Source organism: Corapipo altera, unplaced genomic scaffold (genome assembly GCF_003945725.1).
Source record: "Corapipo altera isolate COAL_440 unplaced genomic scaffold, ASM394572v1 23, whole genome shotgun sequence".
NCBI lineage: Eukaryota > Metazoa > Chordata > Aves > Passeriformes > Pipridae > Corapipo > Corapipo altera.
In genome coordinates this window covers 21,027,744-21,048,673 of record NW_020884878.1, presented here as the reverse complement: position 1 = coordinate 21,048,673, position 20,930 = coordinate 21,027,744, and the positions used below count along the sequence as shown (strand labels likewise).

General features: G+C 39.8%; 1 protein-coding gene across 3 annotated transcripts; it reads left to right on the top strand.

Moving 5' to 3' along the window:
- The first annotated feature begins 3,522 nt into the window (after positions 1–3,522).
- On the top strand, positions 3,523–19,399 carry FAM177A1 (family with sequence similarity 177 member A1). Of its 3 annotated transcripts, none has more exons than XM_027638036.1 (5): positions 3,523–3,680; positions 7,648–7,824; positions 15,474–15,540; positions 17,218–17,315; positions 18,146–19,399. In XM_027638036.1, the coding sequence occupies exons 1-5, from the start codon at positions 3,594–3,596 to the stop codon at positions 18,356–18,358; spliced, it is 642 nt and encodes a 213-aa protein (XP_027493837.1). In that variant the 5' UTR covers positions 3,523–3,593; the 3' UTR covers positions 18,359–19,399. The 3 variants fall into 3 exon arrangements, with proteins under 3 accessions (XP_027493837.1, XP_027493839.1, XP_027493840.1); XM_027638038.1 differs by lacking the exon at positions 3,523–3,680 and adding an exon at positions 3,952–4,066; XM_027638039.1 differs by lacking the exon at positions 3,523–3,680 and adding an exon at positions 6,237–6,255.
- Positions 19,400–20,930: the final 1,531 nt, after the last annotated feature.

Here is a 20,930-nt window from a genome sequence, read left to right as displayed (position 1 = left end):
GGGAATGGCCCATTTCTTCAGTTGTTTCTAACTGCCCTTTATCAGTATGTAATGAGATGATTTCTTTATTTTGATTTGTTTCTAAGGAATATTGTAGCTCATGTTTGGCATAGATACTGTAAGAATAGTTCAGTATCTGAAAATCTGCTGTTGGTGCTCAGGTGTGGACCATTTCTGAAGGTGGATGTGCTGTGCTCACATTTGTACAAGACTTTGTTCTACGGAATGAAGTATATCTGGGTATGCAGATATCAAACTGTCTCATATACTGAAGAAAATCGTCATATCGTGATGCTAATTAAGCCTTCTTTTGTTAAGGAGATAATTTCTGATGCATCCTAGGTGGAATTCTGTACTGGTACTGAATTTTAACACAGAGATAGCTGTATCTAACAGAGCATATTGCTCAGCTACAATCTAGTCTTAATTTCCTGTAGCATTTCTTTAGTATTTCAGTTTACTGTGTTGGTCTCAAAAGGGTAGAATCTACAAGCACAGTTCAGAAACTAGGTGTAGACCAAATGAAACTTGAAATCTTAGCAAATATCTTTTACCCTTAAAGTAGGAGGGTGTATTATGAACCTCGATATGCTGCAGAGTGCTTGGTTTGTAAATGGACACCCAATGTTATTGCTTATAGAAGATAAAAGCTAAATGTAGTAATTAAAACAAGTGGGTCCATTTGTCAGCCAGTTCTTTGAAAAGGTGGCAGCTAACAGTCAATAGCTTATATAGGAAATTATGCTCTTGTGCTAATATAAGGTATGCTGTAACTTAGTTTATAATGTGAAACTATCTTCTACTTGATTAGTGGTACTCGTGTTCAATGCATGATGGATGCTGAAAAATCTTCAGGTATGCCATTTACCTAATGCACTGCATTTTATGCATAGCATTAGTCCGTAAAAGGATCAGTTAAGTTGGATCTTAATATTTTAAATATAACAAAAGAGTCCTTGCATATCACCAGCTTTTAGGGGACCTGTCCTCAGCTACTGAAGTGGTGTGTGTTTGCTAAAACCTGATTTTTTTTTTTTAATAGTAGTTTTAGTTCTTGAGCAGTACAAACCAATGAACTATACAAAATGAAGCAGAAAAGAGTATCAAATCTTGGTTTGGAATGCAGTCGGGAGGGGAGAATGGATAGTTAAATGCATTTGATGGAAATCGAACATGAATAGGCATATTGAGGATGAACACTGAAGCACTGTGCTTCAGGACAGGCTCAGTCAGACTGTCAAGTTACCAACAATTAACCCTCTATTTTCAATTTGTTGCATACATTTAATTTTAGCTTTTAGTTCACCATTTCCAAACTAACTCTGCTACCAGACAGGAAGAGAGTTGTCACTAGCTGAGTGTTGGCAGAGGCAAGGGCAAATTCAGAAGGCATTTCCTTTAAAGTATAAGACACATGCTTGAATGAACAAAGTGTATATTTTCTTACCTTAGTGAGCCAGGTGGAAAATACTTCGGAAAATACTTAGAAAAGTTACCTGAGTATCTCAAGTCGGAAAAAAAAAAATCATGTATGTTGGAGGCACCAAGAAGGGGAGTTCAACTGTAGAGCAGCACTTACAAAATTCTCTCCTAGCTTTGTAAGAGAACAACTTTAGAGACTGGGATATAATTTTTATGTTTATGGATCCTGCGGAGCACAATGTGTGGAAGAAAATGCTAAAGTTGTTGCAGGAGAACAACAACTATATGGCCTCTCAAAGCTTAAAGCAAATAAAACACTGTAGGCAAGTGTGTAATAACTCCCCTAGCACCATTTTCTTCCATTAGGGTTTTTGTACTCATTCTCCACAGGATCTCAGAAAAGTCTACAGAAAAGTTTTCTCTGGCATACAAGAACCCTGAAGAGCTAGAGGCAAGCAAAATTTGCGGGAAATACTTAGATGACTGAGGTCTGTCTTCCTGTGTGTATCTTGCTGAAAGCTGTTGCTGCTGTCAGACAAGCTTTTGTCTGAACTGTTTGAGCTCAGACTGCTGCTGAGCAGTCTACTAAGAGGAAACAGTTATGATGGTCAATAGATAGCTGTGTGATTGGAGCTGGACAATTAACTATTAGCACACACAAATAGCTATAAGTTTATTTGTGAACAGTCTTTTCTATAGGTTTTCAGTATTGTCATGTGCTAAGTTTATTAAAATTGTCCCAGTTGCAAATGCCAGTTGTTCTAGGAGGTTAAAGATTAAGTTTAGTACTACTGTACGGCTGCTACAATCACAGTAGAGGCAAAGGAAAGCAAGTTGTTTGGTTGATGACTTAGAGCTGTTCTTTAGGAGCTGTTACCCTATTTCAACCAGTCCTTACTAAATAGAATATAGACTCTACTGTGGATAAGAGGTATTTATGTATCCTAACATTAATTTGTTTCTTTGCAACTTTAAGTAATACAGATTTTTAATACCTAAAGCAGATAGTCAGCCCAGTAGTGTCTAAAATAATACTCTAGTCTTTAATTCATGTGTTTCTGTAATCATATATTCAATATAATACATTCTGTGTTGTCAGCCCTTTTCACAAAGCAACATTTTCTGCCTTATGCTAGTATAATTGTGTGATACATCTGTGCTTTACTTGGGCTTTTAATTTGTTACAGGATGTAATCAATGCTTTAATATGACTAAGAAAGTGTCTAAGAGCCCATGTGTGCTATACACTAATTTTTTTGAAGCTATTCTTAATGATGCAGGATTGAAGGATGGCTCTTGCCATGTAAGTGCATTTTACAGCCATTGGTTCCAACTTAAAAAAATAATTAAAACTACTTCCTCCTTAGTCCTATGAAAAGGATGCTTCAAATGCTTCCCCCTCCAGCTGTTTTCACTAGTAGTTGGCATTAGCTAATGTACCTTTTGCCAGGGTCAGCCCTGGTTCTCTGTTCAGGCTGGGCCATCACCTGCAGCACAGAGGCCTTCCCACAGGTTAGGGGGAGAAGTGCTCCTAGCTCTGCTGGAGCAGCTGAGCAAACCTATTACGTGGCAAACACTTTTCCCTGCCTCCTGGGACTGCGTCTTATTTTCCCACCCAAACGAAGCTCAGGGGCCAGTGCAGCCTTGGGTTGCATTTCTTTCTTATCCAGGGGTTGGTCCTTTACAAAGCGCTGAGTTGCCTGAGCCAACACTGGATGGCTGAGCAAGGGTGGCCTTGGGAGAGGAGGATCCCTAAATCCTGTTAAGGAACTTCACGTATTTGTTAAACTATTCTGTTATTTTGCACGTTTTTACAATATTTTGGGAAAAACCTAGGGTTTTCCCTCAGAGCAGGTATGCTTCCTCCGGGGTGCAGGTACGGCTGTGCCTGGCAGCCCGGCTGCCTCTGGCCTCTCCCCCGATTCCCCCTGGCTCCGGTGGCTGCCCGGCTGGGGCGAGAAGAGAAAGGCCAGAGGTGCCCTCAGTCACTCCCAGGTGGATCCCGACTCCTGTGCGCCGCCAGCCTCAGCGGGGCGCGGGCGGTGGCGCGGCAGGCCCCAAGCGCCGCCCCGGCGGGCGGTGTGACGGGCGGCACCGCCCGGCCGCGCTCGCCTACCCGGGCGGCGGCGGGCCCGCTGCCGCCCTCCCCCGGCGCCGCGGCGGGCGGGAGGATGGAGCAGGGGCTGTCCGCCATCACCCTCTACTGCGCGCCCGCCGCCGGCCCCGCGCCCGCCGTCGGCGCCATGGAGCCCGAGCAGGTGAGCGGGGCGGCGGGGCCCGGCTCCTCCGGGCGAGCAGCGGGGCCCGGGCGCTGCCGCTTCCGCAGCGGGGCGAGGCCGCGGGGTGTCCGGCCGGGGGTGGGTAGCGGCTGCGGCCTGACCCCGCGGGTGTGCGGGGCGAGGAAAGCCCCCTGTTCGTCGCCGGGGCGCGGGGGCCCGGCCGCGGGAGAAGAGGTCGATGTGTCGGCCGGTCTGTGCTCCCGTCCAGCGCGCTGTAATTACAGCCAGCACGGCGGGCACGGGTGTCTCCGGTGTCTCCTGTTCTCCGGGGACAATGCCTCTGACAAATGAGCCTGATGAATATTAAAGCGAGACAGGTTTCCACTTCCCTTCGCGCTGTGAAGTTGGCGAAGGCGTGGGAGATGGTGAGGGACAGCAGCTGTTAATTACAGCCCAGCCCGGAGCTCGCCTGTCCTGCCGCGCCTGCCCCTGCACCGGCCGCGGCTTCTCCCTGGGTGTTACAGGCGCTGCCGCTTCACTGGTTATGGTGCTTTGCCAAGGCTTGTTTATTCCGAGGGTGTCTTTTCTTACAGTCGTCCTCTGACTCTGTAATTTTGTTGTCTTCTGTTTGAGAAAGACTCATGCTGTTTAATTTGAAACACAAGGGTGGAAAGCCAGGCAAGCAGAAAAAAACACCCTCAGTCCAACCTAAACAAACTCCCCCCAAAACCCTAGCCAGAAAAACTAACACAAATTAAATCGGTAAGGTAGCCAATAGAAATACTTTTCATTAACTAATACCGGCCTTCTAGGGGTTAGCAGTATCAGACCAGTAGATCTGTGCAAATTGAATTACTCATCTTTTTGAGCAAAAGTGGACATCACACACTTTGGCATTTTTGGTCATAATTTCTCTCAAGGATTCCTTCATTCGATGGGTTAAAAGATGCAAAAAGGAATAGTGCGATCTCCCTATTGGTTTTTGATTTTCTTCTTCCTCTCCGTTGTGAAACTTTATATTATTGCATCACCTAATATCAGTTGTGTCAGCTCTCCTAACTTACCTGCAAGTGTCCAAGCACACCTTATCCTTAATGGTAGTTTATTTATTTTGACATTTTAGACGTAGACTGTTGTGCTTGTTATTGTACCAACACTGTCGAAAGATGCCCTGCTCTCTCTCTATTTCTGGAAAAAGGGTGAGGTAAGAGAGTGAGTGCAAAGAGGGTAAACAAGGAACACCAGTTTCAGATGCTGACTTCCTGACAGGCAAGGTTTTCATGTGTGCCATAAAGCCAAGAAAAATTCCAAGAGGACATTTAAAAGAAAGAGGAAGTTGCTTTATAATGTTTATCAAGGACCTTAAGAATGTCAGCTAGCGTGGTGAAAGCAGAAGAGTGACAGGCCTTCATGTCAAATAGATGCCGAAGTAGATACTTCTTAGATGTGGGGTTAAGACAAATGCTGAGTCTTTCAAGACCATATAATGTGTTAGAGAAGGACAGGCCAGTGGAAAAAAAATGAGGCCACAAACTTGACTAAAGCCATGTACTGAAAGAATGATCCTTGGAAAAACTTCCTGAACTGGAAAAGAAGATCAGATTCGTGAAGGAAGATCAAAAGTATAAATTCTCAAACAGGAAATACTGTAACATTTGAGCTATAAAGTGAGTCTAGCTGACAGCTCTAGAATAGGTCTGCATTGCCACTGTTTTGGAAAGATAAATAAATTCACTGATGCTGGACTTTCTGCTTGTAGCTGGGAGAGTTGGCTTTTATTGACATTGTGCAGGTAAAAATGAAAAGGATAAATGCTGCAGTGATAACTAAAACCTACACATGTTTGTTGACTAGGTAATAACCAAAGCAACAGTTGATATTTATTATTTTATTTAATAATTTACGAATTGGAACCAGATTTGTTGTTCCTTGATGTATCCTTATTGTCTTGAACTACTGCATTTGTCTGAAATGTTGTAGCAGTACCAGCTGCGCAGAGCTGCTTATTGTGAGTAGTGTAAGTGAAGTGTGGGATGGGTGTGCAGGGAATTAAGGGCTGCTTTTTCAACTTGAAACATGAACCATTATTTTTTTCTAAGTTAAAATATTTGAAGCATTTGCATTAAACAAGCCAAAATGGGATGAAGAGACTGTGCCTTTAGAAGAGCTCTAAGGAGGGACTCATGTTGCATGCTGTTTTTAATCACAGTGATATTTATGATGTCGTGTTAGCAAAAAATAGTGCTCTGCAGTACTGTGACTAAACATGAAAAACAGCGTCATTGTATGATGCCAATAAAGGAGCACGGAATGTTCATAAAAAGCTGGTTCTGTGGTGCTTTTTGCACCAAAAAATACAGAACTGAGTCACCGTAAGTGGTACCCACTTTTACGGAGTGCTCCGTATGCACTGAGCTCCAGATAGTTTTGTCTTTCTACATGAAAATCTGAATCTGCATGAAAATACCACGCTGTTTCAGCTGAATTACCCCAGCGAAAACTTGCTGCTGAATTCTGCTCTGCTCCTCCAGGAAAATGCCTGAAATGTGCCACTGTTGCTAAAGAAATGCCGGGTGGGGGAAGCTGAGATGACTTGCAGTTTTGAGGAGCCATGGTACGAGGGCTTGGGGAGATGATGAATTGGTGCGGTTCTCGTCCACACTGTAGAGCTCTGCACGTGATCTTTCCCTCCCTCTTCTCTATGGGCATGAGAAAAATCTGTGCTTGGAATGAAGAAAGCCATTCGTCTCCCTGCGGCCCCCTCCTGCCTCTCTCTCCCGTGCCCACTGTCTTTCCCAGCTAACTAAGCCTGTTTGCATTGCAAAACTGTTTTATGTAGTAGTCTAGCATGAGAGATGGGAGTGGTGATGCTGCACTTGCAGTGATTAAGGGATGTTTCACAACTATGTGATAAAATATATTTTTTTATTTGTAGTTTTGATTTGTGCTTTGTGTAGATCATTAAGTTTTGCATAGGGAAGAAGTCAGAATTTGAAATATACCCATTTTATGTAACCTGGATTCTGTATGTACTTACACACGTCATTCCTTACGATACAGTTTCAAGTTACACGAGCTCATGCATTTTTAAAAACCTTCATGGTACATGAAAAACATGAGGCTGGCATTTCCTAACCTTCTGTGGCCTTCTCTACATGACGGAAGTGTTTTCAGAACAGTTTTGTGCATTTGATACAGTAGTATCTAAAAACTCTACCAAGACAAAGGCTCTGTTTTGATAGCTACAATACAAAACCTTCTAAATACTAAAATTCTGTAGGAGTTACTAGCCTAAAGTGTTCTTGATTGGCCTTTGAACTAGAAGTATATCTTTTTAATGCTTGTGACCCAAAGACTGCACTGTAGTATTCAGCAACTGGAAGAACAAAACCAGATATTGTACTTCTCATTTTATATGTCCTTAGCCACAGAACTGAACGTTGTCCTTTTAGCATGGTCCCCTGTACTAATTGTGGTTGATGATGAAAGCCCACAGGGGTAGATTCCTTGATGCATCTTTTTAAAACTTGAGCCTGGCTGCTTAGTTATTCACTTCTCTTTTGTGCTAGAGGTGTCTACCTGAGCTCACAAAGGTGGCTACAGCCTATAAACTATTTTATTAATTTCATTAGATATTAATTTCAAAACCAACAATACTTTTCAATATTAAAACTTATATGCTTACCAAATTATTTCAAGAAACACCCCCCCTGCCCAAGAAACTCCTATATAATGCTGTGCTTTTTTGGAATAGATGTTTTTAATACCAGCTTTCATGCTGAAGTAAAGGCACTTACCTTTTTGTTACTTTTAGAGAAGAGAGCAGTTTTTACATATCTGCACACAAAATTGTGTGAGTCTTATTTTTTACCTACAGCCAAGCTCTTTCAAATGTTCACTGCATATGCTAATTAATCTAAAATATTTTAAATATCACATTTTTTTAAGGGGAAAATTTCCAGTTTCAGAAGCATCTACTTAGATAATGATTTTTTTTTCTTTATAGCAACTTGCAAAGGGAGATGGTGGCTTTGAGAATGTGGAGCTGGGTGTCATAGGAAAGAAGAAGAAAATTCCAAGGAGAGTTATTCATTTTGCAAGTGGAGAAACAATGGAAGAATATAGCACAGATGAAGAGGAAGATGAACAAGAGAAAAAAGACCTGTTGCCGCCTGTAGATCCTGTAAGTATTTTGATTGATACATTGCTACTTTTGGTTTACCGGGTAACTATCAACATTTTATACTTCATTTTTTATGTCACAAATCTGATTTAGTATTCAATATTAAAGATTCCATTGATATGTTTGGCTTTAGGAACTTGGACACCTGTGAGAAGTATTCTTGGGAAGTTTTGTCCTAGAGTTCTCCTCCACTAAAATAGCCCTATTAATTAGAAGTGGGTTTAATTTCTTCACTGTTCCAGTTTGTCCTTTCCAGCATTTCCCTCTCTAATAGTATTTGTTTGCTATCTCCTTGATTTGTTTTAAAAAAAAAAAAATGCAGGGGGGACATTTGTTTGCTTGTATTTGTTGACAGTGGAGAGTTGAACCTGTAATTTAGACTTACCATACCAGCAATTTGATATAATTAAAAGAGCATAGAAGGGAAAGAAACAGATGACTTGCAGAAATAAAGGAAAACTGGTATAATTCATGATGTATAAAAACCAGGTTCTAAAGGACCTGCCTAGTCCATGTAGGTAATGTTCACCTGTCTTGTAAGATGTTGAGATGTTGCTCAACTTGTGAATGGAGTTTCCTTTGTTGGTCCAGATTCAAGTGGAGTCTCAATAATTAAAGCTGTTGCCATAGTGTGTATTGTAGCTGCTGATATGGTTTGAAGCTGGCTCCCTGCCAAGTCTCCAAACCTTACCACAAGAAGTCCTGTCCCCCCCCCAAACCTCAGGGAGAAGAGGGAGAAAAAGCAACCAAGAAAACCAAAACAAGAGAGAGACAGCTAAAGCAATATATATAAATATATTTACACTTATGTTATAGTTATATACAAGTGAAATATATATAAAATTTCACAAGGGAAAGGGAAGGGGGAAGGGAAAAGGAACAAAACCAAAATAAAATATATATATATCCCGATCAGTAGCCCAATATCTAGCAACTAAAAGAATTAGCAAGAAAACTATCTTACTGCTCTCCTTGGGACAACCGAGAGTCACACTGGAACGATCGCCGGCAACCTCCGCCTCCCAAGGTCGACAAGGCCTTACCAGGCCTCGCTCCCCAACACGGCAGACTCAACAGCAGGGAACCTGCACCTCCAAGCCGCCAGAAGGAAAGAGAGCGAAGGCCTCTCCTCCTTTCTTCTTATAGTCTGGCTTACGTAAAAATTGTAGGGAATACTGGGTAAATCTGGGCCCTTCCTTGGTTACAAACTGGTCACCAAGGAAGGCCTAGACCAAACTACTACAGCTGCTAAAATACATTTTCCTTTTTTGTCAATGATTCTGGTTCTATACTTAGAGGTAAAATTAAACATATAATTTGTTTTATTCTGTTGGCCTGTTTAATAAACTATTTTGTGGTGATAGTGTGATTGAAGAGCTCACAGCTGTATGTGCTAACACTGGCAGCAGCAGCTCCCCACCCTCTAGCAGTCAGTCCCAGAGAAGATACCCATCCTTCTTGTCATCTCTCCATGTGACCAGTCTCATGTTTCTTTTGTGACAGCCCCAGAAAGTGGTGTCTCAACTGCCTCTTTACCCTCCTACAACAATTCTTACCCCAGTAAATTGGGTCTGCAGTCCTATTCCCTTCCTGCTGACAGAGCTCCCTTCCTGGCCCTCTCTGGCCTTGGATGCCTGTATTGAGCTGGAGACTCTAAAACTGGGTCCTTCCTGATGTGTTGGAATGTGGTCAGACATCCAGGAGTCATGGCTTTGTGCAGCAGCTAGTCTTGCCTGGTTGCATGCTGGAGGCAGATGCTGGTGTAGAGCTGTTTGTTCCCGCACTTGAAAGAAGAGTCCTTGCACACACAGAAACCAGTGCACTGCTTTCTACTTGACATTGTTGTTGAAAGGACTTCTGCACCATCATTTGGTAATCCATAATTAAGAAATGTTGTGGTTGAAGATTTCTATTTACAGTAGTAGGCCCTGTATTTATTTATATGTGCATCCATCCTGGGAGAGCTTGGCTTTGTTGAAGGGACTGAAGTGAAGCATTTGATTTTCTGCTCATGCTCTTCTGAAGAAGTGGTGAACCATAAGAGGTTTGTTTTGGGGAGGACTGTCAATAAATACCTCTTTTCCCCTCTGTAAAATAAATTTATCTTGGAGGAAAAAAGAAGGGGGGTTGAGGACTAAGCTGCAGTGAGACTATGGAAATTTAGCTGGGATTGGGGTTTCTAGTGATTCACGGGTGAAGCTGTTGCAGTTCATCTTGTATGGATTGATGGCAGCATTCTTGTTCTTGCTAGGCAGTTCTTGTGTACAACAAAAAGTAATATTAGCCTGAGAGCAGGTGGGATATCATCAGTATAAAACATATGAAGTTTATAGTCTGAAAAGAAATGTCTTATAGTCACAAACAACGAGTAAGATGTTAAGCTGCTTTGCTGCATGCTGGGTTTTTTTTCCTCTTAAGGGTCTTCTCAAAGAAATTAAAGAACTGTGAAATTTACTGCATATTATGGTAATGTTCAGGTATCTTCTGAGTCAGATCTCTTCCCCGCTATGCAGGTCATGGCAGATACCCATGGATGTCTAAGAAATATTTTCCCCAGTTATAATGAGCAGGGGACCAGATGTGTATGATTTTTTTGTGCCATTTCCTCGCAGTAGAAGAGTTCTGCTGTGGTGCAGCGATGGAAGGCTCACGAGCCTTGGTGTACATGTTGTGAGGGCAGAGACGTGCATGCTGCTGTGCAAATGGACACTTAACTAAAGAGCCCTCAAGTGTGCACAACAGCCAGGAATGCTGCGTGATTGTTCCCCTCCTTTCCTAATACAGATTTTTTTTTCTGAATACCAAAAAGTATATTGTATGGCGGAGTTAAGATTGCTCTATTCTCCTTTTATAGTTTATTAAATCCTTAATTTTTATTACACTTTTTAATAAAAGGACCCCCCAAACCAGAACAGTTTATTATGGAGCACAGTATGCCTTATTATGTATTGCTTCTTACCTTGACAGAATGAACATGATTAGAGCAGGAGTTGCCATTAAGTGAGGTTTACTTTATCTACTGCGTGCGTCGTGTATCCCAGCTGAGCCGGACAATTGAAGAAATGTTAGTCCAAGCTGAGCTTTGATGTTTTAGCCAACAGCTGCTTTAAAAATGTTTTTAATGTAGGAGTTCTATAAAAGCAATTAAATAGTCTGTTTGCTGAGACCAGCATGTCTAAAACTTATCTCAGTTGGGACACAAAAAAGTATGTTGCAAGTAATAGCTGTTTCTGGTCCAGTTTATTTTTAGAAAAAGCACATTTAATACTTTGAATAGAAACTTTGCATCATGAAATTTCAAAGCTCAGCTGGTATTGCCTTCCTGGCAGCTTTTGAATGAGTTTAAGGGAAACAAATATTTTGCTGTGTTGTAAAGAAATGTCTTCAGTATCTACCTTGCTTTGATTGTGTTTAGAGCTAAGCAGGCAATGACAATGTCTTTCTTACTAAGCAAAGTAGTATGTATATATCCTGGTAATATGATAACCAAGCACTTGGTGTGGTGGACTGCTACCACTCAGAAAAAAAACAAATTCTCAAAAAGAACTGGATTTTAAATTTTGCTTTGAAACAGCTTCTGATAGGTAGCACTCAGTTCATTAGTATTGTTGAGTGGAGTGTCCATTCTGTAGTTTTTTGGTTTTTTTTAATCCAGAGCACGAGGTATTGTGCTCTATCTATTTTTTAGATAATATTATCTATTTTTTAGATAATAGCTTTCAGTATTATCTGAAATATCTCAAATTGAAATTGAAATGCTTTTATAGCATAAATGTTTTGAGTCTTCTATCTTAAAATTTATATGTTTGCATTTTATATGTAAATTTCCTTTTGCTTTTGTCTACCAAAACTTTATTCTGTGTTGATTAAATTTCCCTGGCCTGGTCTAGAAGATAATCCTTTCGTTTATGCCTGGAGGGACACTTGGTATAAACTCTTTGTTGCATTCACCTATTACATGAGGAGGCAGAAGGTGGAGTGTCTTTGCAGAGGAACTATAAGCAATATAACTGTTGATGTGATAACCCTAGAATTCATCCTGAGAAACAGAGCAACAAAGCTCCAGAAGAGATTTAATTTTTTTAACCTTCAATGCTCAGAAAGATTGAAACACATCCTTGCAGGAAGATTATCTTGATATCCTGTAGTTAAAAGGCCCATAACTTTAAATAGCAAAAAATCCTCTCTTGAGGACCATCGAACTCTCTTTTTCTTTCAAGAATTTGGGATGAAGGAGAAAAATAAGTAATAACTACTCATGATGTGGTAAAAGCTCTTGATGGAGGATGGTGTGTGTGTTTCTGATCTTGTTTTCACTGGCTTGTCTTAGATGCCACAGTTTTATATGATACATTTACTGAAGGACCTATTATAGCAATGAACAGTCAATAATTAAACTAATTTAAAACCTATCTTGGCATAGTAAACAATGGAAAAGCATCTATTTGGTGGTGTATATTAACTATTATATACAGGATTTGGTTTTTCTTAAATCAGGAAATTATTATTTTCCCCATTTTGCCATTTTCTCTGACAAAAAGAAATGCTACGTACTTTGGAAAGTGTAAGTGTTAGTAAGAACTGAAATCTGCCAAAAATAGATACAGATGTGGATTGTTTAGGAACATGGTGCAGTCAGAAGTTCAAGGGAGCGTGTGTGCTCCCTTCGGCAGCCCCATACTAGGAAACAAAATCATGTTCTGTTGTTGAACCAGAGGCCCCTTGGTTTTATCAGTGGTTGAATCCATTATGTTAATTCTAATTTAAATTAAAATTGTACATTAAGATTTTTTGTAATTTAAAAATCAGTTGTCATAACCATTGTGTTTTCCATTGTAAATGACAAAATAAAGTCAGGATAGCTGCATAATATAATTAAGCATTGTAGAAACATATACTTAAGAGACTGATGGCAGAAGAATTACTGTTCCCTTACAATAAACCAGTGTACTGTGTTTCATACTGCTGCCCCTTGTTTCCATTCAAGAAATACAGTATTACTGTGTCCTTGAGTTGATTAAAGACTGAACAGGAAGGCTTCTCTGGCTGGCCAGAGGAGATTGATGTATCTGAGTATGTGGTTCTACAGGTCTGTAGGACCTGACTTGGGTATGGTTTTCCAGTTTTCAGCTCAGTGCATTAAAGCTGCTTCACAGACTGGGATTAGTTTGTACTGAGCTGTTGCTTAACAGCCCAGTTCATCACTCGAATGGTTCTGGTTTCTGCAGCACCAGTTCTTGCCTCACATTTGCCACTTCTGTTTCCATCTCCAAGGTGCTCTGGGAAGCCACCCAGATTTACCCTGAGGAAGTAAGTGGGGGATGGGTGGAAAAAGAAGATGATTGCTTGAATGCATTCCCTTGTTCCTGGCTGTTCCTGGTGGTTTGCTCTCCAAGCCATCTCCTTTCTCCTTTTGAATTTGTGTGAAGTAGCTTCTCTCGTGGTTTTATATTGTCTTTTGAGACCCTGGAAAGAATGTTTCTTTTTAAATTGGGGAGACTGGCAAAGCCTCGCTTGGCAGGGGTGAAGAAGTGTCTGGTTGGGCTTTGTCAGAAAGCAGAGATTCCCATGAAGCTGAACTTAAAAATGCTTCTAATGTACCAAGCTGATTTTTAACTGTGGTGGGGGAAGAGTAGAAATAGACAGAACCTCTGTGTCTGCTGAGCCTCAGATGTTCCCTATGTTTGTGTCTCCACAACCTTGTTAGAATGTTCTGGGTTCAAATTACTTCTGTCACATTGAAGTTCAGCCTGTCTTTTCACTCTTAAATGTTAAGGGGGTTCTTGTAGCTTCTTTCTTACAGGGCACAGCAGGCCTGTGTTTGTCCTGTACACTGTGTGAATGCTTTTTAACCCTGTCACCTCGTCATGAAGGATTGTACAGAGCCCTGTCAATGCCATTATTTGCACCTGTGGCAACAAGCTTTTCCAGCACTTTTTTTGACTTCTTCAACTGAACAAACTCCTTGTTAGCCTGTCTGCCAACTGAGCACATAATCAACAAGCTGGAGGTGCTTTTGTGCAAGCAGGATAGCAGCTGGTTTTGCTTACACTTTTACCTTGGCAGGACATTTTCCATAACCACTGCCAAAAAGATATAGCATCTGGCTTTTTTTCAGCTTGCCAACTTGAGTTTCTGTCTTGAAAGACAATTTATTGCTGCACTGATTTGTAGTGACTGTGCTTGGAAAGCACGGAAGTCTAGTAGCTTGTGTACATGCATACTGAGGCTATACCAACTAGTCTCTCTAGCTATATTATTTACAATAATATTGATTGTCCTGTAGAGATACCTATTAAATAATATCACAGAAAAAAGTTATTATCAAAGAGTTCTTAGCAACACGTTATAAATATTTATGTAACTGAGTAGAGCTAATGTGTTTTATTTAATAAAAGCTGACACACTTTTAATTGCTACTTTCCACAAGAAAAGTACTTCTACAGAGATCTTTTCTGGGGGATACATACATAACAAAGAGCTTGCCTGAATACAATATCCTGTTAACTATAAATATGTTTTAGTTCAATATGAAATTTGAGTTTGCCTTTTCACAAAAGTGAAAGCCTACAGTTTTTTTGCCGTTAGCTTGGAATCTGCTTTTCCCCTTTTTGCTTTTTATTACACAGCTTGTTGTTTTATTTTTTTTTAAGAGATACAGCCTCTTTCTTTAGTGAAAAGCATAGCCTGAGTATGCCCATTATTTTATGATTAATTAAATTTACTTGCTAAACTTTCTTTAAGTTACTATGTGTAAATATATCAGTTTGTCTGGAGGCTGCAGTATTTTCTATGTGACTGTGAATATACCATAGTCATGCAAAGGGCAATTCCTCCTTTTTGTCTTCCTGGCCTGCCCTTCCTAAAGAGTCTGTATTCCTCCAGTGCAGCCCTCCAGTCCATTCACTGCATCTCTGGGGTCCCAACAAGATCTGCATACAGATCTCTAATTTCTTATGTTTATGTCCCATGTTGTGTGTCTTAGTGTTCAGGCACTGCAGAGACACTTCCTCATGCACATGCAAATTCTTGAGGTGACCCCACTTGAGCCCTGTTTTGTTCACTTTGTGTTCCTCCCTGTTCACATCACCCCAGGTGCTTTGCTTGTCAGCCTGTCCATCTCTCCCTCAGAGCTGCAGTAACTCTCTCCCTCCCTCACGGCTCTTGGTGTTATTTTTGAGGTGCAATTTCAAGGGATAATTCATATCTGGTTGTAAAGTTTGGAAGCAGCCTCTTGCTCACAGGTTTGAAGGTTTGGTTTGGTTTTAGAGTCTTTTGCAGTTCACTCATCGTTGTAATGAGGAACTACTTGGCTACCTCACCTCACTTCTTGGCCTGATGGAATTCAGAACATTATGGAAAGCTCTTTATAGTTATAGGGATTGAGTTGGATGCTTGTCATTTCCCAAGTCTGGGAGTGGGAATCAAAAACCATGGAAACAAATTTTCCCAGAGGTAAACCATGGTTATATTCAGATCTTATGGTGATACTTTGCTTTATCTGTCTGGTCTAGAGTTATTTTAAAGCAAAAATATTGTGGCAGCTGGCAAACAGGAAACACTGCAAATCTTTCCTCTCAAGCTGTTTTGCATGTGTTATTTTGTGCCATGAACATACAGCTGTACGTATTCTACTCTTGTTCCTACAGACAACACTCACGTGGGGACCCTACTTGTGGTTTCACATGCTGCGAGTTGCAACATCAACTTTATCAGGTATTGCTTTATTTACTGGTAAACCAGTAATGGAATATTGAAAGTCACAGAGTTATCATGACATTACTATAAGTCGTCTTTGGGCTCTACTTGCTGTTTTTTCGAAAGTGTAAATCAACTCTATTTAATCTGTGGAGACGTACTGTTTTACCTCAGGCACTTTTTAAAAAATTTTTTACTTTCAGTCACCAACTCCTGCATGGAAGAATGAACAGAAAATATCCTTTAGATCAAAACTTTTCCCCTTTTTCTTCATATGAAGATATGTTGGTGTTGGCAACTTTCTATTAGGTTTTGTATGGAACTGTTTTGTGTGATGTCATCTGGAAAGAATGCTGTCTGGAATAATTAAACTGACAGTTTTTCTGAAAAAGACAACTAGAGATTATCCCAAGAACACATCAAATGTGCCATACAACAAACATCTGAGGTTACAAAATAAACAAGACTATTGTCAAAGGTCTTAAACTTTGCAAAGAAATTTATTTGACTCGTGGACCTCATAAAATTTTGCTCAGTTTTAAAAATGCTTGTCCTTGTCTGTGCTTTTTCCAAGGTGTAAAGTACCTTTATTGGGTTTTTTTGACAAATATTACGGAGTTTCTGTCATTGTACACCTAGTTTTGAATATTTCTAAAAGCTATTGGCAGTCTGTTTTTATTAATTAACCTATCCTTATTTTGAGAAACCCTTTAATGTACAGTGTAATTCTATTCCTTGACGCATCTGTTCTTCATACGCAAAGGTAGATGCTGCTTTCCTTTTTTCAGAAGTGTTTTATGAATTTGAAGATTACTACTTTCTTCTTCCCACTTCAGTTTTGGCTCTTATATTTGTAATTTGAACTCGTCTTTTGCACAAAAATGGGGATGCCAGGATATCTATAAGATTAGTTATTGTGAATATTCATTGAAGCAGTCAATTACTATCTTCTGACTTTTTTTCCCCTGAAGATGACTAACTCATTTGCTTCCTTAGGGCAGATTTACAATTGGAAGTGCAGTACTTTTGACTTCTTGCTTGCCTTTACTCAAGAACCAGTGCTGTAGCCATCACCATGATAAAGAGACTGACTGACACAAGCCCTCCCTGTTCCATACTTCTGACTGTGCACTACCTGCTTTAGCACAGTAGTGCTGCATGTAGACTACAGCTTGAAAATTGAGACAGCTGAAACCTAAATATTTTATTAATCCATTAGTATGCAACACAGAGCATTGTTAAAACTGACTTGACATATGCACATATCAATAAATAACTGTCTAGTTTCTAGTACCACTAGACTGAACTAATACAGCTGATCCCCATGTATTGTCCAATGTTAATTTTCAGTTAAAATTCAGTTAAAGGTTTATCCTTTAACTGATTCTTAGCAAAATGAACTTAGATTCAAAGATGAAACTAGCAGAATACAAACACTACCACCATCTAGATTTTCACTGAACTTCATTTTCTTCTCCTTTTATTCATTTTCTATCTTAAAGAACAATTATTAGTGTATTCAGCTAATAATTACCTATAAGTAGATTGGCCTTGCAGATTTTGATTTTATCTTTTCAGTGAAGTAGGACTATGGAAAACCATTCAGGAAAGATAGTGAGACTTTTAAAAATAAAATGGTGCTTAAGAATTTTCTTCTAGATACTAATCATATGTAAATCTCTTTTTACTTTTTAGTATGTGATTTCCTTGGGGAAAAGATTGCATCTGTTCTGGGGATAAGCACACCAAAATACCAATATGCAATTGATGAGTATTACAGAATGAAGAGAGAGGTATGTGTGTGAGATAGGGTTCTTGCACTCCTTTTCTCCCAACTTGCCTTCCCTGGTATTTTAAAAAATAATATTTGTATCCTAGCATTTAAATGAAGCTTTAGACCCCCAATTTCAGCTTGCCTTCAGTTTTCATTTGATGCACGGTTAGTGCTTACTTAGCCATCAGCCTTTTCTCTCCAGCTTATCAGTCTTAGATGGCTGGGTCCTGACCACTGCTCTGTTTGTTTCTCTTGTACAATGCATTTTCAAGTCAGCACTGTGGGAAAGTTGGATGGGCAGTTTTGCTGAACACTGTAAGGAGGTGGCTGCTAGCAGTATACTTTCCAGCTCTAAAACTTGTTCAACATGGTGTCAAGGGTAAATTGAACATAATGCTACCACCATAACTGGACATGACTGAAAAGTAGCCAGTGCTTTAGGCAAAAAATCCCAACCCCTTAGTAATCTTCCTTTGGAAGAGGTGGAAAACATATTTAAAGCTTTATTACTTATTTTTGATAGCTTTTATTGAGAGCTGAAAAAACTTTAGAGAAGGTAGAACTATCCCTATTGCCATTAACTAAAAACTGCTTATCTAGATATATGTCTTTTTTTGTTTTGTTTAAAATGGTTTGTTTTTTTGTTTGTTTAACATGGTTTAATCCTTCAGTTGTGGTGATTTTTTTTCCATGATGGAAGTTCTGAAATATACCTCATCTTATGATCAGGTAATGACTGTTTTCTAGGAGAACTAATGTCCTTGCCTTGTAATAGGAACTGGTATGCTCTTATGGAAAGACTTCCAAGTTAATGTAAATAGTAGCATATGAGTCTGGTTATCTCTCTAGGAGGAAGAAGAGGAACAGGAAAACAGGATGTCAGAAGAAGCAGAAAGACAGCATCAGGAACAGCAGAACAAGCCACAAGCTGAAGCTCCTGTCCAGACAGACCAGCCTGAAGCAACAGCGTGCTCTTCATTCGTGAATGTAAACTTTGAAAATGAGGGAGATTGCCTGTCCATTGGGAAAAATAAACAAGATGTAGTTCCCGTCCCTCCTTAAGTGTAAAGCACTGTATAATGTAGGAAATAAGAACTGTCAGGTGTCACAATCTGGCTATAAACAGGAAAATAGGATTATACTTGTTCAGTGAAATACAACTCCTACCATTCTTATTGATCAGGAGAGAGCTAGGCGATGTCAGTTCTGTCTGCCTAATAAAGGCTGAGGCATTCTGCCAAATTGGCACTTCAGTTAAAATGAAAATTGCACTACAAACATTTGGTCTAAAATTGAATGTGTGAGCTAATTTCTGTGTAAAGCAAGTAAAAATGTCTTTTCTTTGAATTGCTGTGTCTCTAAAACCTGTGGATTGCAGAGGCAGTGCTGTTTCCTACTTCTAAACACCTGTTTCTGATTTGCACATTGTTTGCAACTCGGCTCTCTGTGAATAGATTAATAGGAATTAATATCCTGTAACTCACAATAATAAGAGTCTGATTTCCCCTATTTATTGTCGCTACTGTATGCATGTATTTTTTTCTGTTGTTAACATAAAAGAAACTGTTAGATTTAATGTTAATTAGATTTAAGGGTCCATTGACTTTTTTTATTTAAAAAAAAAACAACTTTCCAGGGGGCTGTAAACACCCTTAAGAACTTAGTAACAAGTACCAGCACTCTTGGAGGCTGATAGTGCTCAGCTGCTCCATTCAGTGCTGTAGCAAAGTACAGAACTATTGTAAGTGTAAGACATTCCCACTATAAATCCAAGAATGAAGAGACCCACGTGCTTGAATGCATGCTCTCAATGGTCCTGGGAAAGAAACTAAGGTCTTGCTAAATTATATTGAGTGCACTGGACCCTCTGTATGGTACCAGTCTAGAACTATAAAAACTTTTTCGGACACAGATTACCCAAGTCCACGTACTTGAGCGACCTAAACAAACTATGTGTTTAATGTTAAATTACCAGTAAGGGATGTGCCATTGCAGGTATTTTTCTCCCCTCTAGCACAGAATACTAAATAACAAGAAACCACAAAACAAACTTGTGACTCTTTCCTTCTCTTAAATAAACACAGTGTGTTCTGATACGGCACATGCAGCAACAGTAATTTTTATTTTTGTCCCAAGTGAAGTGCAGGTAGCTCCAAATCAAATACCAATTAAGGTGATTTTACTGAAATGACTGTTGTACCTGTAGCTGGTAAAAGGTGAATGGTTTACTTTGCAACAACCAGATGTCAGTGCCCTAGACATTTTCTATGGAGAACTGTTGTGGGTAAAGGAGCAGAGAACCTGCACTAGGTATAGGTACTATGTAAAACATTACTTCTGTCCTTGAGATTTCCAAAAAAAATTTTAAAACCAGTCCAGTGTTGCATTGGGTATCATCACATGTTCCTGGCCTTGCTTTCACTGCCAGCTAACTAAGGAGCCTGATGCAACACCACAGGCCAGGTGACTTGGCTATTAGTTTCCAGAGTTATGTATATCAGACACCCCTTGGCCTGAACTAGTGTCCTGGGCAGCACAAACTCCTCCTCTCATCTACCTGTAGCATTCCATCACTGCAGAAGAGGATTCAATCATCATCTCTTCTGTTTTGATACTTTGCCTCTTTTTGAATTTTAAGACAGAGGGTGCTGACCACAGTGTAAAATCATTCCTTAGCCCTGAACGTGTGCAAAGGAGAGCTTGGTTCAACACCTGGGGAATACAAAGAAAACCAGCTTGTTGAGAGTTCTTATACTGTCAAAGATAGAAAGCCTCACGTTGCTTGAGTAATACCTTGATAGCTGAAGGATGCTTTGCTTTTCTTCCAAGAAATTAATGTCAGTTGGTTTTTTTACCTTCTCTCCCTACTATTTGTTGCATCAGAAATACTCTCACTGCCTTGGGTTTAAACTTCTTTGTATAAAATACTCTTATTACTCACTGTGCCTTAACTTAATCCTTCCTTCAGTTTTTTGCAAACTGTATGAAAGTTGTTACTTTCATATTGGTTTAATTTTTCTGTAAATGCATTAATTGGTTATTTTATATTTAATATAATTTTTGAACTGGAAGTTGGTTATGGCTTTTCTTTTACAACTGTGTGGTCTTTAAAACTTTATGCCTGTACACAGGTGCCTGTTCACTGTTTATATCTTTATTAAGTCACACATCCTGGTTGAATATTCAGGCACCAGAATTCCAAAATATCATTCTACCCCACCCCTTCCTTAAGAGTCCCATGTAGTACTCTGTGTGTTCAGCACTACCTCAAACTAATAAATAATGCAGGACTGCAAACACTTCTGGCCTGGAGCTATTGTAATCCTACCTGAAAGTTGAAACATTTCTACAGCTCTCTTAAAGAGTTTCCCAGCTGTAACTACTGCTGCAGCTCAGCTGTACAATTAAGTTAGATTACATCAATTACTTGCACAGGAGGTTAAGTTGGTGAAAGCCTCAATGCAGGTGTTTAGATTAGTTTTAACTAGGCCTAAAGCTACTGCAGTTTTATTTCTGTTAATAAACCTGTTAAAAGTCAGGTAACTACTCAGTCAGTTCAATGATTTATTTATCCTTTCTGTTAAGACACTTAGAGCTGGATATATATAGAAGAAAAAGGCCTAAATTATTATTC

Bases quoted from the DNA above. Each gene is read 5' to 3' on its own strand.
- FAM177A1 (XM_027638036.1), top strand. From the start codon at position 3,594: ATGGAGCAGGGGCTGTCCGCCATCACCCTCTACTGCGCGCCCGCCGCC. The intron at 15,541-17,217 runs GTATTGCTTTAT...TTTACTTTTTAG, and splicing joins TGCAACATCAACTTTATCAG to TATGTGATTTCCTTGGGGAA. The intron at 17,316-18,145 runs GTATGTGTGTGA...TTATCTCTCTAG, and splicing joins ATTACAGAATGAAGAGAGAG to GAGGAAGAAGAGGAACAGGA.